The following is a 21,370-nucleotide window of genomic DNA, read 5'->3' on the forward strand; positions in this document are numbered from 1 at the left end:
CTTTAAGTGGGTGATTTTTAGACAAATACATAATTGTATTAGCTCTTAAGTTTCTTGATGTACCTAAAGGCTGGCAAGTTTCTTAAGTGTAGCCTCAGTTCTAGGAGTCAGCTCTATAGTTGACAACACAGCTACGATGGTTGTGAGGCAGCAAGTAAACAGTTGGAAGGCAGCCCTACCAGCTCCTGTACCATTAGCGCCTCAACACGTCAATGTCTGAAAGACTATTAGACGGTGGAGTGCTTTATGGAGTCCCGATGTTTTAAGAGTCAGCAGGGTTGCGTGTTGGGACCTCGAAGGACACAGCATTAGTGACTGAGTTCTCTTTGGTGAGGACTCATCTGAACTGTACCTCACAGGGCTGCTCCTGTTGCACACGCACACCCACTGAAAACGTTATGGAGCAGAACTAGACATGGCATTTTCACAAGACCTTAAGAAAATCCAGCCATGGAACCACTGTCCAATGAAGAAAGTTAACTGTACCTTAATCACAACCTCAATAACAGATATCCTAATTGCTATGGCAAGAAATTCTGAAGAGAACATCAAACCATTCCACATTAACCCTATGCTACCATCTCAATTTCTCTACAGAGTCTCAGAATTACAGTGTTTTAGCAAATAGTTATTTTTATTGAAACAGTCAAAATCTAGTCAGGTAGCTCTTATGACAATAATCAAAATTAATTTTATAACTTTAGCAATATATATCGAACACTTACATTCAAGTGTATAGAACACAATCCATTAAATCTTGAAAAACACTGTAACAAGGCTTGAAATGACTGCACGGTGGCAATCTAGCGTTCCTCTGCCCATTCTACAGTTATGGGAAATTCAGCTCTGTAAACACAGCCAGCGATCACAGCACTGGAGCGATCAGTTGCTCTGACATGCCCTGCCATAGTTTTGACAGTAGAGGAAAACAATTCTTACAACATTACTTAAAAATAGATCTTAGAGACGACTCATCCTTATGTACACACATTATGCTAACCTGTCACAGACAGTAAACGTCAGATTTATACACTGGACTCTGTGGAGCACCCTACACATTTAGAACTTACTATGAAAATAAACAAATGGCTGTCAAATGTCTCTGGATGGTCTGCTCTACCTGGGAGGATGGAGGGCTGCTCTGAAGCACTGCGCTCACTGCTGCTTCTCAAAGGCAAAGACCAAGTAAATGCCTAAAGAAGAGAGAGGTCAGAGGTCAGTGACTCGGATCATCAGGGAACGTTCTCAGACAGGGCCAAGAAAGAAAAGCATCACTAACTCTGTAAGTTCCATTATCTGAGTGGTTTGGGGCAGATATAGGATCACTTGAGTATATTTAAAAACAAAATTCTACTCCTCCATTTAACAGCACTAAGAATACGCGCATGTGACTTCAGATACAGAACTCGAAACTCAGAGTAACTCAAAGTTCAGACAGCGACTGAGCACTCGGAAACAGCAGTGCTTCTCAGATCTTGCGAGTTCCAAGTTCTAACTTTAAACTTTCCATCTGCCTTTCCCCTCTTCAGCATCTAAACTGGCAATATTTGTTTGTGCTTGTTTCTTCCACTAAACTCTAGAAGGCAGACTTGTTTGCTTTTTAATCCCCCAAAGTCCTTTCATATAATTTCTTTTTTAAATCAGTGTTCAATGTTTATTAAATAGTACGTCTCTGACAGCAGGAAGTGTTCAGATTCTCAAGACACCCATGTGATGTATGTATGTGTGTGTGTATGTATGTATGTGTGTGTGTGTATATATATATATATATATATATATATATATATATATAAAATATTTTTATATCAACACTAAGGATCTACAAACTGAAGTCCTCTACGTTTCCCAGCTGCAGAAGCGCCAGATTGCATTCTCCTCTGGAGAAAGCAGACTGTGTCAGAATGTGTCTGTGTAACACTTGTTTTCACACATACTCCACAGGAGCCCTCCTTACTCTGCTGTGATTAGTGTTCTCTGTTCCCACTTCGCTGTCAACATCCGAATGACCAAGTTAAGTAATGGCCATGGAAGTCTGTATAAGCCAAACAACAGAATCCTGAAGACGGAGGCAACTGCTTACTAACAAGTATGTAGTGAAAACATGTAAGCTCACGAAAGTATGTTGAATAAGGGCCTACCCATATTTTCTCGTCTCACTATGCAGATGTGCAAATGGAGATGTATATGTGATGTGTTTCAATGTATCAACATAAATGCAAAATGTATCAGAAAAACTCTTATCATTTTAAGTTTTAATGATCCCTTAAAACAGAATCACTGAAATTACCAGTTAGTGGAATGATATACTCACTTGTAGCTTCCCATTCTGACTTACTTAACGTTCCCTAGAATTACAGAAGAAAGAAAACTTAGGTCCAATACAGAAGTAAATGTAAGCTTATCTGTTAACAGAGGACAGAGGCAGCAAAACCTCCTGACCGCTGTAGGAGCACGCACTGCACACAGACAGCATTATGACAGACTCATCTAAGTCAGTAAGACTAAAACACAAATTTTCTCAGAGGAGGTTAATCGCATTGCCTAGCAGTGGCTGGGCAGGGGAGGTGTCTACCTAAACCTGTCACTTAATGAAAACCTGAACACTGCGCTTTACCAAAGAACCACAGGTGAGCAGCTCTGCACAGGACACCGACTTCGTAAGGTCTAGTTTCAGTTCTAGAACCCTGTGTAAATGTCAAGCAATTATGAATGAAGAAAACTCCAAGACATTAAAGGAAATGTCTGCAATCTTCACTGGGACGTGTATAGCTTGTCTTATCATATACTTAATTTTTTAAAAACTGAGAGCCTGTATAAAAAGCCAATACAAATGAAAATATACTACTCCTCCATCTCCCATTTAAGTTCACGGAGCTCGGAATTCTGTTGGAGTTCTGTGTTAGCCAGGACCTCGCAAACCAAGCCTGTGATTCTTGCCCACCCTTAGCAACCTTGTACAAAGCTCTGCTTGCTGCTCCCTGAAGTAAGCGTAGCTTATGTTCTACAGCACAAAGTCACCACCACCAAGGGGAATCTATTGGTACTCGCCAAATCTGTAATCTAGTCAACAAGTGAAATGAGCCGGGTCTCCACACAGCACGCACTGCTTTTCTCTGGCTGTACAAGCCGGAACTTACCAGAGGTAACCTTACTTGACTGTTCTTCATGTACTCGGCTGCATGTGCGTAGTCACCCGCCTTTTCAGAGGCCAGTTTAGAGTTCTCGTTCGCAGGATATGACTATGGAAAAATGCAGATTCTAGTTAAGAGATCTCACAGCAGTTTTTAAGTCTGACAGAGTAAACACTGCAAAAGGGATTGCTTTGCTTCTTTCTTTGGTTGAATATAAACACAACAGGCTAAAAGAATATTATATGTCGATGGGCCTCACACCCAGAGGCCAGCAGGAGTGGGAAGAGGACGGCTTCAAGTTTGAAGGCCATCTGCTCTACATAATGAATTCCAGATCAACTAGTACCACAGAATGAGACCTTGCCTCATAACAAATAAACAAACAGACAGAATATTAACATTCTAAATTAAAAGAACTGTCTTCAATGTTTCATGGTGTGATTCTAACAAGTTACAAGCAACTGATGCTTATTACCTATCTGCATAATAAAAGGGAAAAGGAAAGCAACCAATGGCTGCAATCTCTCACTGCTTCACTGGGACAAAAAGGAGTTAGACAGCCCTAGCCTCAGTAGATGACAAATTACTAAGGTGTCACCAGAGTCATCACAGAACAAAATTATACCTTGGTCTATGGACTTGCACCCTAGGCCCTGCCAGGAGAGCACTGAACTGCTGACCTAGTTGTAAGAGAACTGTTGTAGATAAGGAGGTCCCAATTTTGCCCAGAAACATGACTAGACAGTAGGACACAGGCAGGAGTGCTGGAATATAGCACCAGAGCACAGATAGCAGTCTTTCTGTCCACAGTGCCAGTAAGTCTAGGCTGAGAAAGCTTATTTTAAAGTAGGACTGAGAACACAGGAAACAGAACTAGACTAGAGTCCCACTCATTGACTCGCCGGGTGTTTACTGACCACCCACTAGGGAAGAGTCTCGATCAGCCTCCGTCCTGGAAGGCAGAGCAGAAATTCTACAGCACCATAACCTGCATAGGACGTGTAACTATGCAATGTCTGAACAACTCTGGAAACACCCAAACACCAAACGTATTTACCATGACCTAGAATCTTTATACTTTACCTCCAGGGCCTGCATCCGTTTTAAGAGCATTTTGTTTTCATTGTTCTTAATCTTTTCTTCATAGAACTCCAGAAATGTTTTTTTATAGATTAGCTTCATATTATACTTCTTTGCCATCCTGTCCAAAAAGATTAACAGAAACACTTTCAGATGTTTGTAATTTATTTTTTAAGAAATGTTTCATCACAATTATGTGGCCAAGTTGAGGGTATTGGTTCTTATTTTCCATAATGTGGATCCCAGGGATGGAACTCAGGTCATCATGCTGGACAGCAAGTGCCTTTCCCCCTGAGCCATCTCTCTGGTCCTTTCTCATAGTTTACTTTTGAACTGACAGCAGTGACACCGGGCTTACCTAAAGCTATTTACTTATGTTGAACAAAATACAAATGAAGGGTAAGTAATAGTGTTCATGCCTATGAAGAAAGAGGCACTCTAAATATCCATGAGCTTGCACACAGGCCTCCCTCTTGTGGCAAACAGTTCGTGAAGAAGGGGCATGCAGAGCACTTTCCTAAGAATCCTACTCTCTTTGCATCCCTTAGCTGCAAATGAGTCAGCATCCTTCTTAAAGTATCTTCATCTCCTGCATTCTCTGGTAAGATAAATATTATATTTTTATCTAAAGACCATCCTGAATGGCTTCTTTGCAGACTGTTTTACAGGTTTTCCAACTTCTAAATGTTAAGGCTTTAACGTTTGCTCCAGAATCTATTTACTTCTCTGTCCCAACCACATGGAATGTGGAAGCTGTCTGGAATCCAACTTTCTGTGATCACTGTTCATTCGCTCTCACCCCTGGATAGGTCAGACACTCATCACAAAGTTGAACCTTCCAAGACTGGTTTCTGCCGGTTTTCATTACTACAGTGAATCCATCTACCTTCTTCTATAGTCCCTGTGGTCAATACATCATATTACTCCAGTGAATCCATCTACCTTCTTCTATAGTCCCTGTGGTCAATACATCATAGAGTTCTCCTTCTCTTACCCACGTGTCCACTTCCTACCGCATTCATTCACTGCCATCCTGCAATAGGGCTATCCCCTGCTTCCAGTCCTACCCTCCCTCAATGAACTTTCCCAGGTACAGCCAGATTAAGCTTGCAGATATACAAAGGTGGCCGTATTACTACCCTTTCGAATACCCTTCCCTCGGCTCCAGGATATAATCCCAAAGCATTGGACCTGGTCTCCGATGTACTCATTTCTGAGCGGATACTGCCGTCTCTTAGCAGCTGCATTTTGGTTCAGCCCCACTAGCCCTTCCTCTTCTTAGCTCAGGTTTTTTGCTACTTCCTGAGTTTTGTAGAAACAGCCAGCCTTTCTGTCTTCTACATCCACATCCCATTCAACTTAAAAGCTGTCCTTATAGTCAGTTCTCTCCTGCCTCCTGTTAGAACTCCTGAATTTGCTAAGCTTATGCAACCCTCAGCAATATGAAGTAGCCTGGAGACAACCCCAGTAATGGGTAAGGAAAAACAAACGAACATATATACAAGACAAGGCTTGAGAAGGAGGGGACAGCTGAGGGAAGAAGGCTGAAGGGATGTCAACTCTTGATACTGGGACACTGCATAAGACACACTGCATAAGACTGTACTGTTGTCTGAGCTAGTACTTCTTGGAGGCACAGTAAGAACATATGTACTTCTTTTATTCAAGGAAACTCAATTAAAATAAAGCTCCAAGACAAATCAGTAGAAACAAAAGCAAGTTATCTGCAAAAAAGGGGAAAAAATTCATTAAAAAGAACCCAATTTGAGCAATTCAAATGGACTTCTCTTAAGGTTATTCCATTATTATTTGTTTCTTCATTAAAGGCAAGAAGCCATCTCAACCACAACAGGTTTTAGATTTAACATTTAGATCACCAAATGCGTACACAAGTAAGTACACTGTAAATGATACATTAGGCTGTGGTCATGGATTTCCTTGGAAAACTCTGTCTCTCTCATCCCACCCACACTGCCTTTCCCGTGACTCAGCCCCAGAGAGGAGGAATACAAGCAGGTTTTCATGGTGTCTCCCCTCAGCCACTCTCTTTGGTTCTTGCCCCTGCCCTCATGTGACACACTGCTGGTGAGGTCCCTTTTCCACTCCCCTCAACTCCAGAGTCCCTCCCAGCACTGGCCTACACTCCTACTAGTGTCTGGATAACTCGGCCACACCTGAACCTGTCCAGAGACCTCACTGAAGCAATCACACACATAGAATATAATTCATCTATTGAAAAACCTATATTGGAATCACCTGAGCCTCACTAGTCAAAAACCAAAACAAGTATTTAATTAATAGAACTATGAGCTGCTCCTACTTACGCTGGAATCAACCACAGTTGTTAACAGCAAAGGGAGGAACAGATCCCCACTCAGCATAGGTGGACTAAAAGAAACTCGAATCAAACACACAAGCAATAAACTAACTCCAAGTGACTAGGTCCCAACACAAAACACAGTGGGAAGGAGCCAGGAGGGCCCGGGTAACACTAACTGGACTTTAACAACATAAATGTGAGGAGAATGTGGGAGGAACAGGAAGAAGTGGATATGGGAAGGACTGACTTGATAAAAACTGCAACTCCTACATGAAATTCTCAAAAAAAATTAATGAAATGAAAATAATCTGAACTTTTATTTAATTTTTTTTTTTTTTTTGGTGTCTACTAAAGCTCATTCTGCTAAGCAGAAACATCAAGTTAACATAGGAAACAACTGTAAAAAAGAAAACTAATTCTTCTTTTTATGAAGTTAAAGGGCAATCTTTTTCGAAAATAAAAAGGGCATTGATTTAAAAATCTAAATCTTGTAAGCAGCTTGCATCTGTAACACTGCTTAGTATATTCGTGTCCTGTTGTGTCCTGTTACTTGATTCTCTCTTGCCTTCCTCCCTCTTTCTCCAGCTCTACGTTCCTTCCTTGGTCTGGAATAGCCTCAAACTCAGTCGTCCTCTCGAGCACCACACCTGGCATGAGGTCTCACACTGCACTGACTCATGAAAGCCCCGTGTTTACAGTATTACAAGATGACTGAGTCTAGAATAAAACACTCACCAGCCAGATCTAGGTGAGCAAACCCCTCCTGCTTCCTCAATTAATATTCGAAATAGAAGATGTTTGCTCTCACAAAGTACAAAATGAAATTTCGTCATCTGCATACAAGCCCCATCTAAGTTGGCTTTTATTATATTCTCCAGGCAGGGAAACCCTGCAGACTAAGGTATATATCACAGTCTTAAAGCCACATGTAACATCCAGGACCTTCCATTTTTCCTATGCTTGCAGTTCACCAGAATTCTCAAGAATAAATGTGCATGGGGGAATTCACCATGGAATCAGGACTCTATAATCAAACCTGTAGAAAGCTGGGCATGGTGGTGCACGCCATTAATCCCAGCACTAGGGAGACAGAGGCAAGTAGACCTCTGTGAGTCCAAGGCCAGCCTGGTCTACATAGCAAGTTACAAGACAGTCAAAGCTACATATAGTCAGAGACCCTGTCTCAAAAGAAGATACGGAAAAATAAAAATAAAAACAAAAACAACGACAAAAACACACTAGGCTACTATTCCATGGGCAATTTCAAAGTTATACTGAAATACAAACTTTTGATACTCTCTTTCAAAAGGAGGATCTTCAACTTATGGATTCCTCTTTATACTACCAAAACTGTGTTTGCTATCTGTAGGATTTATTATTTTCTACCTGGAACAGAAGCAATTGACTCCCTTCCCTTAGGAAAGATTATTTAAAGTGAGCACCAATTCTGCAGCTAAGAATTTTTCTTGAGGTTGCATTTAAAATACAATATGAATAGCAATACAATTTTGTCCTCTTAGGACAGGGATGAGGGGAAAGAAAAAGCAACAGATCAAGACATTCTTACTCAGTTAGCAATGGAAAATAGACCAAGAATTCAGGGACATCCACAACACCTTCCAAGTTAAAGTCATATTTGCAGCCAAATAAAGGATAATTTCCTTTCTTCTGGAATTTCACAGTGTATATTTCATTTCCAAATGATTCTGTTTCTGAAGCTTCAAGGCGTCTTCTATTGGGTTATTCCACAACCAAAATAAAAGAATTATGATTAATATTTTTCATCCTATCAGTCATATCTTACATGTGAAAAAGTACATGATACAATTTTAAAAGGTACCTGGCCAATCGTAACTGGATTCAAATTACTTACATCAGTTCGAAGCTATTGGGAGTGGTACCAATAAAATAGCCGCCAGGGTTAAGCCTTCCACAGGCGTTTCTAAGCATCATGTCGGCCTGCTCCAAGGACTCGAAGGAGTAATGGCAAGCAAACTGACAGCTGCAGATGTCAAAGTACATTTCTGGATCATGGAATTTTTCAACCAAAAGTTCCTGTAACAAGTGTACATGGGTTAAAATTTTAAACTAGTTACAACATACATCAAATTTCTTAGTAAACTACTAGAATGCAGGGCTGTAAAGTAGACGTTCCCTGACAGTAATCAGTAGTTTTCACCAATCTTTGATTTATTCTTTGTCATGTATAGACTACAGCAAGGACCACTTAATAAAAGCATTCTTACCCTGACTTAAAAGAATCTACAGGTCTGGATAGATAGCACAAATGCAAGTTGGGGCAGACACAGCACCACAGAGCTCCTGGCCAGTGAGCTCATCTAATCAAGAACCCCAAGGCCCCTTTGAGAAACCTCAAGAAAAAGGAGCAATACCCAAGATTCATCCACTGTTCACCCACCAACACAAGCATATAGAATGATTTTGATTTTCATGGTGATCTTAAAAAAGAGGGGGTTGTGAAATCATGGTAAAAATATGTTAGCCAAAGACATGACTTGCGGGGTAGAAGTGTCAGGCCCTGCAAGACTGCAAGCCTAAGTTTGTGCCTTGGTATAAGGGCAGCTCAGGGCACTGCGGGCTGTGACAGGAGCCTGGCCATGATGGTGAGAGGAGGGAGACACAGGAGAATCCTCTGGAAGCTCACAACCTGGGCTATAAAGGACAGCAGCAAATAAGAAAGGTTTTCCCTTCAAACAAAGTGGACGGTGAAAACTAAGCTGGAGGCCTCTGACCTCCTGTGGAAACTGTGTCACAAATGAACCACCCCCAAACACTCTACTCACATACAAAATAATTAAAATGTTGCATAACATTTCAGTGGGTCTTGAGAGCTAAAGTATACTGGTACTCAACGGTCACTTGGGTCATTCAGCCCTTGGCAATCATGAGAACCAGTACTTAAGTTTGCACCTGTTAGGCAGCATACGCGTCTCTCACCCTCACTTTCAAGGCTGAGCGAAGCATGGCTGACTAAACAGGTCCTATTTAAAGGTGTTTAAACAGAAGACAATTCAGTTGAGAATCTGTGAACAATGAGGTGAAAAGCACACAGTGCTTCCGATAGGACAGGAAACCATCCTTATACACTACAAGGTGAACAAAACACGTTCAAGTGCAGGTCTACTGCAAAATAAAGCATCCTACATAACTCAGCTTCTGTAACAGTGAAGTCAAGCAATGATGAACGCAAGATGAGAGGAAAATTTATTTTTTAAAAAAGTATGTAGACTTTTTGGACACTTATTTCCTAATGTGAAGAGTTACTAGTGTGCAGTTCCCCTCAGATCCTACGCCATTTTACATAAGGGCATATTTTCAAGCTTTTGTGGACTCTGGGACTGTAGGCACACTAAGGGATGACCATTTGAAAACAAATCTTGCCCAAATCAAAAGAGACTTCAAAATATCCATCTATTAAAAGTAAAACTTGCCTAAAAATATCCAAGAATTTATTCTAACAGAATTTCTAATAGAAATTGAAAATGCATGCCTTAGGATTTTTAATGTTTCAAATCACAATTTAACAAACAATCTTAAAAATGGGAGATGCAGCATGTGTGAGGCCCTGCATTTGATCCTAGCACTGTAAAAAGAAAAGAAATTGTAAAAGATAAGGCTGGAGAGAGGGCTCAGCAGTTAAGAGCACTTAGCTGCTATGGTAGAGAACACAGGCTCGATGCCCAGAACTCACATGGCAGCTTAAAACTGCCCTTAATATCCCAGTTCCAGGGATCCAATCCCTCCATCTGGCCTCCATCGGTACCAGGCATGCATGTGGGGCACACTGACATGTACACTAGCAGACACTGATATACAGAAAAATAAACCTAAAAATTAAAACAAGAAATCTGTACCTTTGAACAGTCAGCAGTTATAAATTCTGCACTAAAAATATACTCATTATCACGACGACATTTCATGTCTTCATAGCGTTGTTGACATTGCTTCATAGAAATATCGGCAATATCTGGAAGGGTAAAAGGTGTGTATGTCATCACAGAATAGCCACTCAACTGATAAACTGTGGCGTGAAATCCAGGCGTAAGACAAGAAGGCTGTGGACCTGTCCAGTTCCTGCTAACAAAGGCTTGGTTTCCTCTGTTCAACTACATTCCACACAGAAGAGCAGCTTCTCTGCTCCTGCAGAACTTTCAGGAATTGGCTCTCTCCCTCCATCGTGAGGTCTGAGAACTTATCAGGCTCAGACAGCAAGGGCTTTTGCGCACTGAGCCAGGTTTTAAAAATTCATTCAAACAGAAGGCAGCAAACTCAGACTCCAACACGAACTATAAAACCTAACACCATCTACCAGCGTGTTATGTGAAATTCCAAGTCATTGTTTTCATATTGAAATTCATCTGTTCTCCTTGCTCTGAGATTTGCACTTGGGACAGAAGGCAATGATGGGTAAAGACAGACAGCCTTAGTCACACATGCAGAGCAGTGGCACCAAATGGTGCCATGGAGGTGTCCTGTGTCCTTCACTATCACACACCAGTGGGGAAAGCCAGTTCTCACTTAGAATGTCCTCCATAAACAGCAGAAACTCAGTCTTGGCTCTGATTTTCATCTCCGCGCGTCACCACGGGGACATCAGGAGCAGTCTTTTCCTGTCACTAGCAGCACAGAGCACATCTTGGGTTGTGGGCTGACACTGTCATGTGTTCAAGAGGAGTCACGTGAACTTGAAAGAATGGCTCTCAAACTCTATAATACATGTATTTTTGAAGATGAACAGGGTCATTTTAAGGAACACAATGGATAGTGCTCATTGCCAGAGATAAAATTTGACTTTCAAAAAAATAAAATCACAATTCTGAGAAAAAAAATTGTACCAACCACCTTTGTGACTGGATATAATATTAAGAAAATGTGATTTCTTGGTGTCAGTCCTAAGAGAACTTCAGTAAACAGTACTTTCCAGGTATGCTGAAACCATTATGAAAATATACGACAGACCAACGGGTCAAAGTAAGGGGATAAGCAGGCTTCAGATCCCGCACCTAACTCCCCTTACAGAACAGCGCGCACTTGACTTCTCACCCAAGATGAAGCCACAGTTATCTGAAAAGGATAACACCACCTTGCATTTACGACCACTTATTCACCAAAATAACCAAATGACCTGGCAAATGTAGAGACAGTTCTCAAAGTTAACTTGCCAGAATTCCCATTAAACTTTGTTTGTGTGAATTTAAAACGTCACAGCCTCAATTTCTAACATGTTCAAGAATCAACAGCTTCAGCCGCACACATAAAATGAACAATTCTCCAGTAACTGTTTTAGTACACATGGCTCATCAAACAACAAAAATGAAGGAAACTACTCATTTGGGCAGTGCTCCAAAACTACTTTTGGAGGCAATGCTGTTGTACATCCTGTGATCCATCAAACAGAAAGAATATGGTACCTGATAGAAATAATAATGGTAATAATATGTCCTTCCTTTTGAGGAGGTCAAGGTAACATTAACTGTATTACAAAACCACCAGAAAAGGCTTAACTCGTTTTTCAACACCTATCAGATGCATGGTCTCAGAGAGAAGGTGCCTTCAGAGAGCAGCATCATATTGGCCAGGAGGCCCCTTTAATTCCCCATTCACCTAACTGACCAAAACAATTCTGACCTTCGAGACCTGCGTGCTTAGTTGTTCAGCTATCATCACGATCACCGTAACTGCGCATGTGTGTGTGAACAAGGGAAAGAGAGTGCACAGCAAGCACTTGCCCCTCCTCCTTCATGTGGGCTCTGGGGATTGAACTTAGGTGGTCAGACCCCCACAGCAAGTGCTTTACCTAGCAAGCCATTACACTGGCCCCCAAACAGCTCTTCCCCTGTATCTGCCTTACCAGCGCACACTAGCCTGCTAATTCTCCCCTTCCTCCACTTGAGCAAATCTCCACCTTTTCCACATCCCAGGTCCAAAACGGTGATGTCACGGTTTTTTCTTTGTCGTACCTTTTCTAAAATTTCCCCTAAAAGAGAGAAATCAATTATAACACATTTTATTACAGCAACTTCTTTAAAACCTACTTCGTCTGACAAATCATATGGACTGTACCACAGTAATGTACAGTTAATATTAGGTTGGTATCCCAAACTGTAAGCAAGAGGAAGTAACTTGATCTTTTATTCCTAACCCTAACCCTAAAGAGTATGCGTGTTGTTTTAAAAGGCTAAGATTATCTCTTGAAAAACACTTTTGAAATGTGAATTGTTAAGCAGGTGATATTTAAGCTTAATTAAGTAAGAAAAGCTGTAACATCTGTGGAAAGAGAAGCACTAAGTTGCATTTTCTATGCTTCCCATGATGTGTAAGTGTAACCCTCTTGAACTGAAGTAGCTATGGAATGGTAACTACAGCTGATTCTTACTCTTTACACTCATAAGAGTGTCAAAACACTCAACCTTTCGCCTCATAAACAAGCAGATATTCAAATAGTTTAAAAGGCGTATTAACAATATCTGACATGAGGTATTCAGCAGTCCTAGAACTTAATACAATAATGAACCTTAGTATTTCCCCTAATTTATTACTGTTTGCTACTTTATAATTTGTATGGATACTATTAAATATTCATAACCAACATTTCTGCCTTTCATTATAGATATGAAAGTAGTGTTCATAAGAAGCATAAGTGCCCCATATTTGAGTCCTGTCATGAATCTTAACACTTATTCACCAAAACAATAAAATAACGGGTGAAATGCAGAAGCATCCATCAAAGTCAATTTATCAACTTGTCAGAATCCCACTAACCTGTACTTTTATGAATTAAAATCAGACAAAAAGGAAAAAAAAACTTCATTATAAAAAAAATCTTAAAATTTCTCCAAACTTACAAGTCTGATATAACCAGACAGAGAAAGCAATACTTACATTCTAAGTCTTATTTTCTTTACTCACTTCCATTTTAATTTTAAAGGTAAGTGTCCATAGAGAAAATATTACTTCCAAAACTATGTCTTTATCAGTCCTCAAGGTAAACATTTTCCTCAAGAAATCATGTAAGACAGAGAAGCTCTGTAACTGACAGCAACCCAGTACAGACACACACTGTCCTTTCCTTGGCATAATAAACTCAATGTTCAATCCAACATGCACTTCACTAATAGCCTTGAGTAACATTAACTAGGAGCATAAAGGACACTGCCAAGTGGAAGCCTGTTTAGCTTAATGTCAACCAAACATTATGAATGTCCCATATAATGAACTAAAAACGAATAGTAAAATAATTTCTCCCAAGGGCCTACCTCTGGCTCTCTAGCTTTAGAAACCAAAGTGTAGCCACAGAGGAAAGAGTAAATGATGGTCTTCAAAGCTCGATTTCTGATTAACCCTGGGAGGGAAGGCCCAGAGCAGAGAGCCGGCTGTGGAGACAGCTTAGCTGCACAGCACTTTCAGTGTGCATGGCCCTGGGCTCTGTGAAAAGCAATGCACCTCAGGGAAATTTAAATCTCCCAACTAAAGGGCAAAAACAGATCATACCAATAAGAATACTTTTAATCCAATTATTAAAGTTTCTTAGGTAGAAAATGCGACTTTGACTCCGCTTCACCAAGCCAACTTCCTGAAGCTCATTATAGTGGGCGGCCACGGCTGAGCTGTGTCCTTCCTCCAGCTTCTGAAACTGAAAGGAATAGAATATAAGACTTGAGTACAGTATGGAAAAGGAGGAGTCTCAGATCACCTGACTTACCTTACAGACCAAGCACACACAGCTCAAGCATGCTTTACAAAGCAAGGCTGGACCCACAGAAATAATGCCAATTACCACCACCCCTAAGAAGGATTGCCCTGATTCTTCATAAGAAGAATCCCCAGTTTAAGGTCTTCTCTGTGGCCCTCACCTATATAATTTACGACTAAATGTTTTAAGAAAACTACTGTGCTTCAGAATTTTGATTTATTCAACTTAATAAACCAGTCAATGGATGAATTCCTAGAAAGGAGTAAATGAAATAAGCTATTACACTTCAGTATCAGTAGGGAATTATTGTTATGATTACATGAGGCATACATATACATATACATATACATATACATATATATATATATGTTAGCATTTAGCACGTTACACTCAATATCAATGACCTTTATTATACATTAATCTGATGAAACAATTTTCAAACAAATCTGCATTTATAAAAATTCCATAGTAGGTAAAGGCCTTCAGCCTCTGCCATTTTTCCAAAGCATTTAATTCTTTATTTCACATATCAAATTTAAGGGTCAAATTTTACCTGGGGGGGAAAAATCTTCCAGTGTAAGTTTAAAAACTCAAATTTAACATAGAAGATTACCTTTTTACAAGGCCACTGTTGGTGAAAGCCCGGCCTGCTACTTTCTCTTTCAGACCTGATAACAAAATGTTACCAACTTGCAAAGTATTCTCTTTCCAGTCCCAGATCCAGCCTCAGTATTCCTTCCAAGGTCTGTTTTACCTTATCCCATCAGCTTTTTGCATCAACTTAACCAAAATTATGACAAATAACTATGTAAACCAGACCAGAAGCTGGAAACATTTAGACTTTAGCACATCAGAAAGGAGAATAAAGCTGGGCACAAGCTCGCATTTATTACCAGCCAGTGATCACCTGGCTACTTGAAACACCAATAAAAAAGGGCCAGTGATCACCTGGCTACTTGAAACACCTTAAAAAAGGAAAAAAAAGTAAATCAGCTGGGTAAAGGCCCATACCACCAAAAAGAACCTTAAAAAAAAAAAAAAAAAAAATCAGTAGGGCTGGAGAGATGGCTCAGCAGTTAAGAACACTGACTGCTCCTCCAGAGTCAAGTTCAATTCCCAGCAACCACAACCATCTCTGTAAAGGGATCGGATGCCCTCTTCTGGTGTGTCAGAAGACAGCTACAGTGTACTCATTTAAAATAAATAAATCTTAAAAAAAAAAAATTAGAAAAAAACAAACTTTAGAAACTGGCTTAAGGTTCTGGTCAAACAAGAGTTTCAAAATAATATGAAAATTATCCCAGCACAAGGTTCATCTTAACAAAATGTTAAGAATTAAGAGTATTGTACTTTAAGATTATACTTATTTAAAATCAAAACATCCCTAAACTGATTGTTTAAATATATCTATAATCTCTCCACAGTTGCTCCAGACTCCTAGTTAGACTGAAATAGAAAGAAAACACCAGCAGCGTACTTTCCGAGTCTGAGTTTCCACGGCCTCCTGAGGCTGCAGTTTTCGCTTTCTCTCGGTAAGCCCTCCAGGGGAAGGCTCATCTTCTGACCCACCACCCCTCTCCAGTTTGCTTCTCTTTGAAGCACCTCCATCATCCTCAGAGTGTTTTTCATCTAGGATGATTTCGACATCTAGTTTTCTTTTCTTGGATGGAGAATCTTGCACATAACTTGAATTTTGCTCTACAAGATCATCTTGTGTTTTCGGTTGATCTGCTTGCTGGCGTGTCTTTTCAGAAAGCCTCTGCCCAGACGCAGCAGCGGTTTCAGTAACACCTGGAGAAGATTCTGTCTCAGAATCTACAGATGCTTTCACAGAACTTTCCATTTCTGGTTACTTGAACTGACAGCAAAACCTCATGAATCGACACTGGAATAGTAAAAAAAAAAAATAATAATAACAATAAAGTATTATTTACACATACTAATGCCAAGACCCTAAAAATATTCTCAGTCATGCACACACATCTAGTCTATAGCCCAGGAAACTACGGCCATTCAGTATAGACAGGAATGTGGCCCAACACAAACATCATAAACTGGTGAGATGCAGTACAGTTCTCAAGCATGAGCTTTGTAATGACATCATTTCATAACGTCACAAGGTTGTACAAACCAGGACAACAATGCTTATATATGCATTATATATGAAGCTATAAATATATAGTACTATTAATCAGAATGCCGCCACTCTAATTAAAAAGACAGATGAAGTAAGATATACAATGCAGGTTTGGCATCTAAGACCTAAAGTTCTTGGAGTAGCTGTCAAATAAATGGTCCATTACCAAGCAGCTTTGCTCACTCAAGAATTAAACCCAGACACTCCTTCTATGTTATGTGTATTAACCTTTAATACACATAACGTAGAAACAAAAATTTGTTAAGAGATACTTATTAAATTATTTGGACTAAATTATTTAATTAATAGAACCATTAAGGCATTGCTTTGGTTTGAAAAGTTATTTGAATATGAAATTATTTTTTCCCAGGCTTGGGTGTCAAATGCATGGTCCACACCTAATAGTGCTATTTTGGGAGATTCTGGAAATCTGAGAATATGGGGATTAGTTTGGAGCAAGTAGGTCACTGAAGAGATACCACTGAAGGTTATGCTCATCCTTGGTAATTCCCCCTCTACCTCCTGTCCATCCCTAGGAAACTCCTTAGTCACACACTACTGTTGTCATGGTATTCTGTCTGCCCAAGTGCAAGGAGCCAATCACAATCTGAAACCTCAAAAGGCACAAGCCAGAGCAATCCTTCGTCCTTTAAACTGCTTTCTCTGGCATCTGGTCAAAGTGATGCAAATCTAGACTAGTAGCAGAGGTGGGTCAAAATGTAGTGATGACCTGACAATGTTGGAACCTTTGGAACCAACCCGAGGAAAGATTCTGAAACAATGTGTGTATGTAGGCTGGTATGTTGTAACACAGCAACACAGTCACACTTCACACTCCTGTTCTTGGTTCTCACTGTAAAGCTGGTAAGATGTGGCTACTAATGACATCAGTCTGAGCATGGTCACAGGCGCCTTTAATCCCAGCACTTGGCTGGCCAGGATCAAGCAATCTCTGTGAACTGGAGCCGGGTGGACAGTGTTCCAGACCAGCTAAGGCTACCTGGTAAGAACCCATCTCAAAGAGCAAAAACAACAAAGACCAACAGCTTGAATGTGGACATTCTTCTACTAGATTAGCCAGTCTGATAGCTTTCGACTCAGCCTGTGACAGTTTCAGCACAGAGATAAATCTTTACAAATTCTTTACCAGAGTATAATATGCACAGCCTGTAGTTCAATTTCCCAAAGCATACGTGCTCCTACCTGAGACCTCTTAAGCCTGGCCGCACTGACTGCGCTCCTGTGGACACGCTAATCTTCCAAGTTCCCACCAGAATTGCCATGTAATTTTCTTTTTACCTTACAGGGTCTCACAGCAAAGGCCTGCCTTGAGTGTCAGGAAATGTTGACATTCGACTTCTGAACAGCACTAAACTGCTTAACTCCGGGGACTGAAAGCGGACTCCCTGCAGTTGATTACCAAATGGTCACAGACCTTTGGGGCTGGAGCCAAGTGTTACTGACTGGGAAACCGTGCAGTTGTGTGGTGAGTGCTTGGTTGGTTGTCAGCTAGTAGCATTATTTGGGGACGTTCCAGAGACTGGAGGAGGTAAAGGCTATTTGGAAAAGTATGTAAAGTATACGTGGTGGCAGGTAATTCCTGCTTGACTACCACGGGGTAAACTGTCTCCTCCTTTCACACTCCCAGTAGCATAATGCCCTGCCGTACCCAGAGCCCAGAATGGTGTTCTGCCTTATCACAGGGCCCCAATCACCAAAACCAAGTAACACGGCCTAACATCTCCTAAATTATGAGTTATGCTTTTCTATAAGCTGCCCCCTTAGGTATTTGACTACCTAAAAATAATACATAAAGTCAAGATGCTGAAATCCTTATTTGATAATGAACCCATGTAATTACACAGAAAGTGAAGAGCAGAAATAGCTTTAGAACAACTAAGACTCACCTTTAAATCTCTCTCAGATATGTTCTGGGGCATATGTGTAAATTGGGAGGAAAAAGAAGTAATCTATAAGAAAGAATTGTTATGGCCTAGGTATTCATTCAATTAATTTGCCAACCCACTACTACAAAAAGAACTATCTAAATTTACAACTTAAATACTTCTACTAAAACATCAAACTGTGTTGCTGAAATAAATGGTAAATGGAAATCAAAAGTCAAAATAATGAGACCCTGAAATTTCAAGTCCTAAAAGTAATGAAGACATATGGTGGTTTGAAGGAGAATAAGACCCATAGGCTAATATATTTGAATACTCGATCTCAAATGGTGCTACAGCTTGGGAAGGATTAGAGGCGTGGCCTGGGTGGAGGAGTGTGTCAGTGGGTAGGCTCTGGTTTTCTAAAGGCCAGTTTACTCACACATAGCACTCTGCCTTGTGCTTGTAAGTCAAGACACACTCTCAACTACTGCTCCAGAACCATGCCACATGCCTGCCTGCCGCCATGTTTCCTCACACTGATGCTCATGGACTCTAACCCTCTGAAACTCTGATCCCCAGATAAAATCTTTTAAAAGTTGCCTTGGTCATGGTGTCTTATCAAGGCAATAGAAAAGTAACTAAGACAAGAGGTTAAATTACTTTTAAAGACCTTTTGCATAAAGAAAAGGTGAAATTATTTGTAAGAACAAGTTAAAAAGAAGTCACTCAGAACTGGTAAGGATCTCAGAGGACATTAGCTTTCACTAACCAATACTCAAAGCAAAAGCACAAAGCAACAAGAACAACAACAACAACAACAACAACAACAACAACAACAAGGCCAAAATGTGTCACACAAGAACAACTGAGTAAAAAAAACCAAAGGAAAAAAATCAACTAGGAAAATAATTTACAGAGTAACTATTATAAATCAGTATCAAGGAACACTGGCTACAGAGTTATGAAAACTCTTACACTCTTACTTCCCCTGTCACTTAATGCCTAGACGAAACTTAGTTTTACAACCATAAAACCATGTGAAATATTATCCTTAGCTATAACTGCTGCCTAAAATTAGTACTGGTATTTAAGGGTGAATTTTATTCATATGGTCTATACTATTACAGATTCAGTGTCATAAAAAGCATTTAGTATCACAAAATAGTTAAGAATGTCTAGGATCCTGTGTCCAACGACTCCATGGCAGAGCACTTTACCCGATACACAAAAAAGCAATGGCTCTTACCTCAAAGGGGATAGGAGAGTTTATTCTGGAAGCCAAATTTGTGCCAATGACTAAGGAACTCAGATTCAGGTTACTAAAATTTCACGTTCTAACACAGTAACCATTCCAGGAAGTTATATAGTAGCAGAAGAAAGAAATCATCAGTCCAGACACTTCTCAAATACACGGGTGGAAACAGCAGGTAGGTGGGTCCCAGAAAGGGAACTAAATCTCAGCTACAGGAACCAGATGCTATCTGACAGACTCCTCCGCCTTTAAGTCGGCCAGAACCAGGGGTCTGTTTGTACATTCTAAAGGATTTACCTAACGGTCACACAAATGTCAGGTCACATACAGAACAAAATAAACGACAAGTAAGGGGACTAAAGATGGACCAAGATAATTAGGATTTGGACTTGCAAAATTCCACCTCATCCAAGTCACTCAAGTTCTAAAGACCACCAAGATTCTAAACTCAGTTAACAGCTTTGTAGTCACAGTTCCTTTGGAGGAATTCTTGTTCACAAGGGCACACTCTAGGCCCCCGGCATGATCCCTTGCTTTGCATCAACAACTATGATAATAAAACTATCAACAATGGTAATGGAAATACTTAGAGATGCCCAGACAGAAGGGAATTTATGGTAAACTGATAGTAGACTGAAGGGGAGTTCGGTATTTTTACCTGCAAACACATTGTAACTTGCCTCACAGCAATCAAGATATTCTAAAGGGTTACCTAGATCTCTTGAGCTATCAAATTGTTTGGACAATGAAGAGGGAGTGAAAGGAGGAGGAGGGAGGGGAAAAATGAATATTCCCCTAGGAGCCTTAGGCCTAGAGACGGAAAAGAACCTTACAAGAAGAGAAGGAAGCCCAGGCAAAGACTTGTAATGGTAGGCAGGACCACACTTTGGTAAGGTTGCATTTTTCTTGTCTTCTATTTAAACCTCGCCCTCATTACAAGACCCACAAAGAAGGAGGCGTTATTGGATGGTTATCTCTGGGCCACCTCCCCAATGTCACACGGAGTGAAGTCTCCTTTTTCTGCTTTTCGTTCTTAACTCGGCTCTTTTAACTGGCTGATTGGGGTGGCGGAGGAGTGCTTGCTGGGGTATACACACACCAGAAGCCCTCCATAAGTTCAGAAACAACTCTAAATCATCGTTCTTGCTCAGCTCAGTTTGTACCTGCTAGCTAATGGTCAAGCATGACCTAGACCGACCAACTTGACTGTCTACAGCTGGGTGCAAGACAACGAAACAGAAAGGGGCAAGTAGCTCTCCAACTAATTTCATCTGTTCCCCTCCCCGGCCCAGCCTTTTACTCAACCTCTGGTTCAGGATCCTAAGGCAGTGCTCCAGACAGAATAAACCTTCTTTGGCTCCTAACACGTCTCCGGCCCATCCCTCATCACAGCCCTTCGGCCCGAGCAGAAAGAAGCACAGGAGCTTGTGCTCCCTGGGATAGTGTGGTCTGGAGGAGCAATAGCACCCACCGTCTTAAGACAAGCAGTACCCACACTGCTTCCGGCTACGGGCACAATAAATCCCACGAAGCAAGGACCGAAGGTAGAAGACTAACGGGGAACGAGCCCGGCCTGGAATCCCGGCGTTCGGTCTACCTTTGCTCTTAGCACACAAGATTAAAGACAAAGAAGCAAGGAAAGGCCAGAACGCCGAACGCCACACTCACCCACACAGTCATCCACGATTCTGTTTGCGGAAACGCCGGCCGGAGCCACGCGTGCCTTGTTACGTCACTTCCGGGGAGTGCGCCGGGGACTCGTAATTCGATGGCCAGACTCGAAGCGTGGTTTCCTCCGCGTTGGAACTACGAGTCCCAAGGTTCCTAGCGCGGCGGCGTGCCTCTAGCCC

General features: G+C 40.9%; 1 protein-coding gene across 2 annotated transcripts; it reads right to left on the minus strand.

Moving 5' to 3' along the window:
* Positions 1 to 613: 613 nt before the first annotated feature.
* Positions 614 to 21,300, minus strand: Rnmt (RNA guanine-7 methyltransferase). Of its 2 annotated transcripts, none has more exons than XM_032886249.1 (11): positions 20,992 to 21,204; positions 15,723 to 16,130; positions 14,044 to 14,185; positions 12,404 to 12,529; positions 10,407 to 10,519; positions 8,405 to 8,586; positions 8,099 to 8,263; positions 4,215 to 4,332; positions 3,138 to 3,239; positions 2,312 to 2,345; positions 614 to 1,193 (listed from the first exon to the last, which is right to left on the minus strand). In XM_032886249.1, the coding sequence occupies exons 2-11, from the start codon at positions 16,086 to 16,088 to the stop codon at positions 1,156 to 1,158; spliced, it is 1,386 nt and encodes a 461-aa protein (XP_032742140.1). In that variant the 5' UTR covers positions 16,089 to 16,130; positions 20,992 to 21,204; the 3' UTR covers positions 614 to 1,155. The 2 variants fall into 2 exon arrangements, with proteins under 2 accessions (XP_032742140.1, XP_032742139.1); XM_032886248.1 differs by having other exon boundaries at positions 616 to 1,193; positions 21,189 to 21,300.
* Positions 21,301 to 21,370: the final 70 nt, after the last annotated feature.

The sequence above is a fragment of the Rattus rattus genome, chromosome 15, assembly GCF_011064425.1.
Source record: "Rattus rattus isolate New Zealand chromosome 15, Rrattus_CSIRO_v1, whole genome shotgun sequence".
NCBI classification, from domain to species: Eukaryota; Metazoa; Chordata; class Mammalia; order Rodentia; family Muridae; genus Rattus; species Rattus rattus.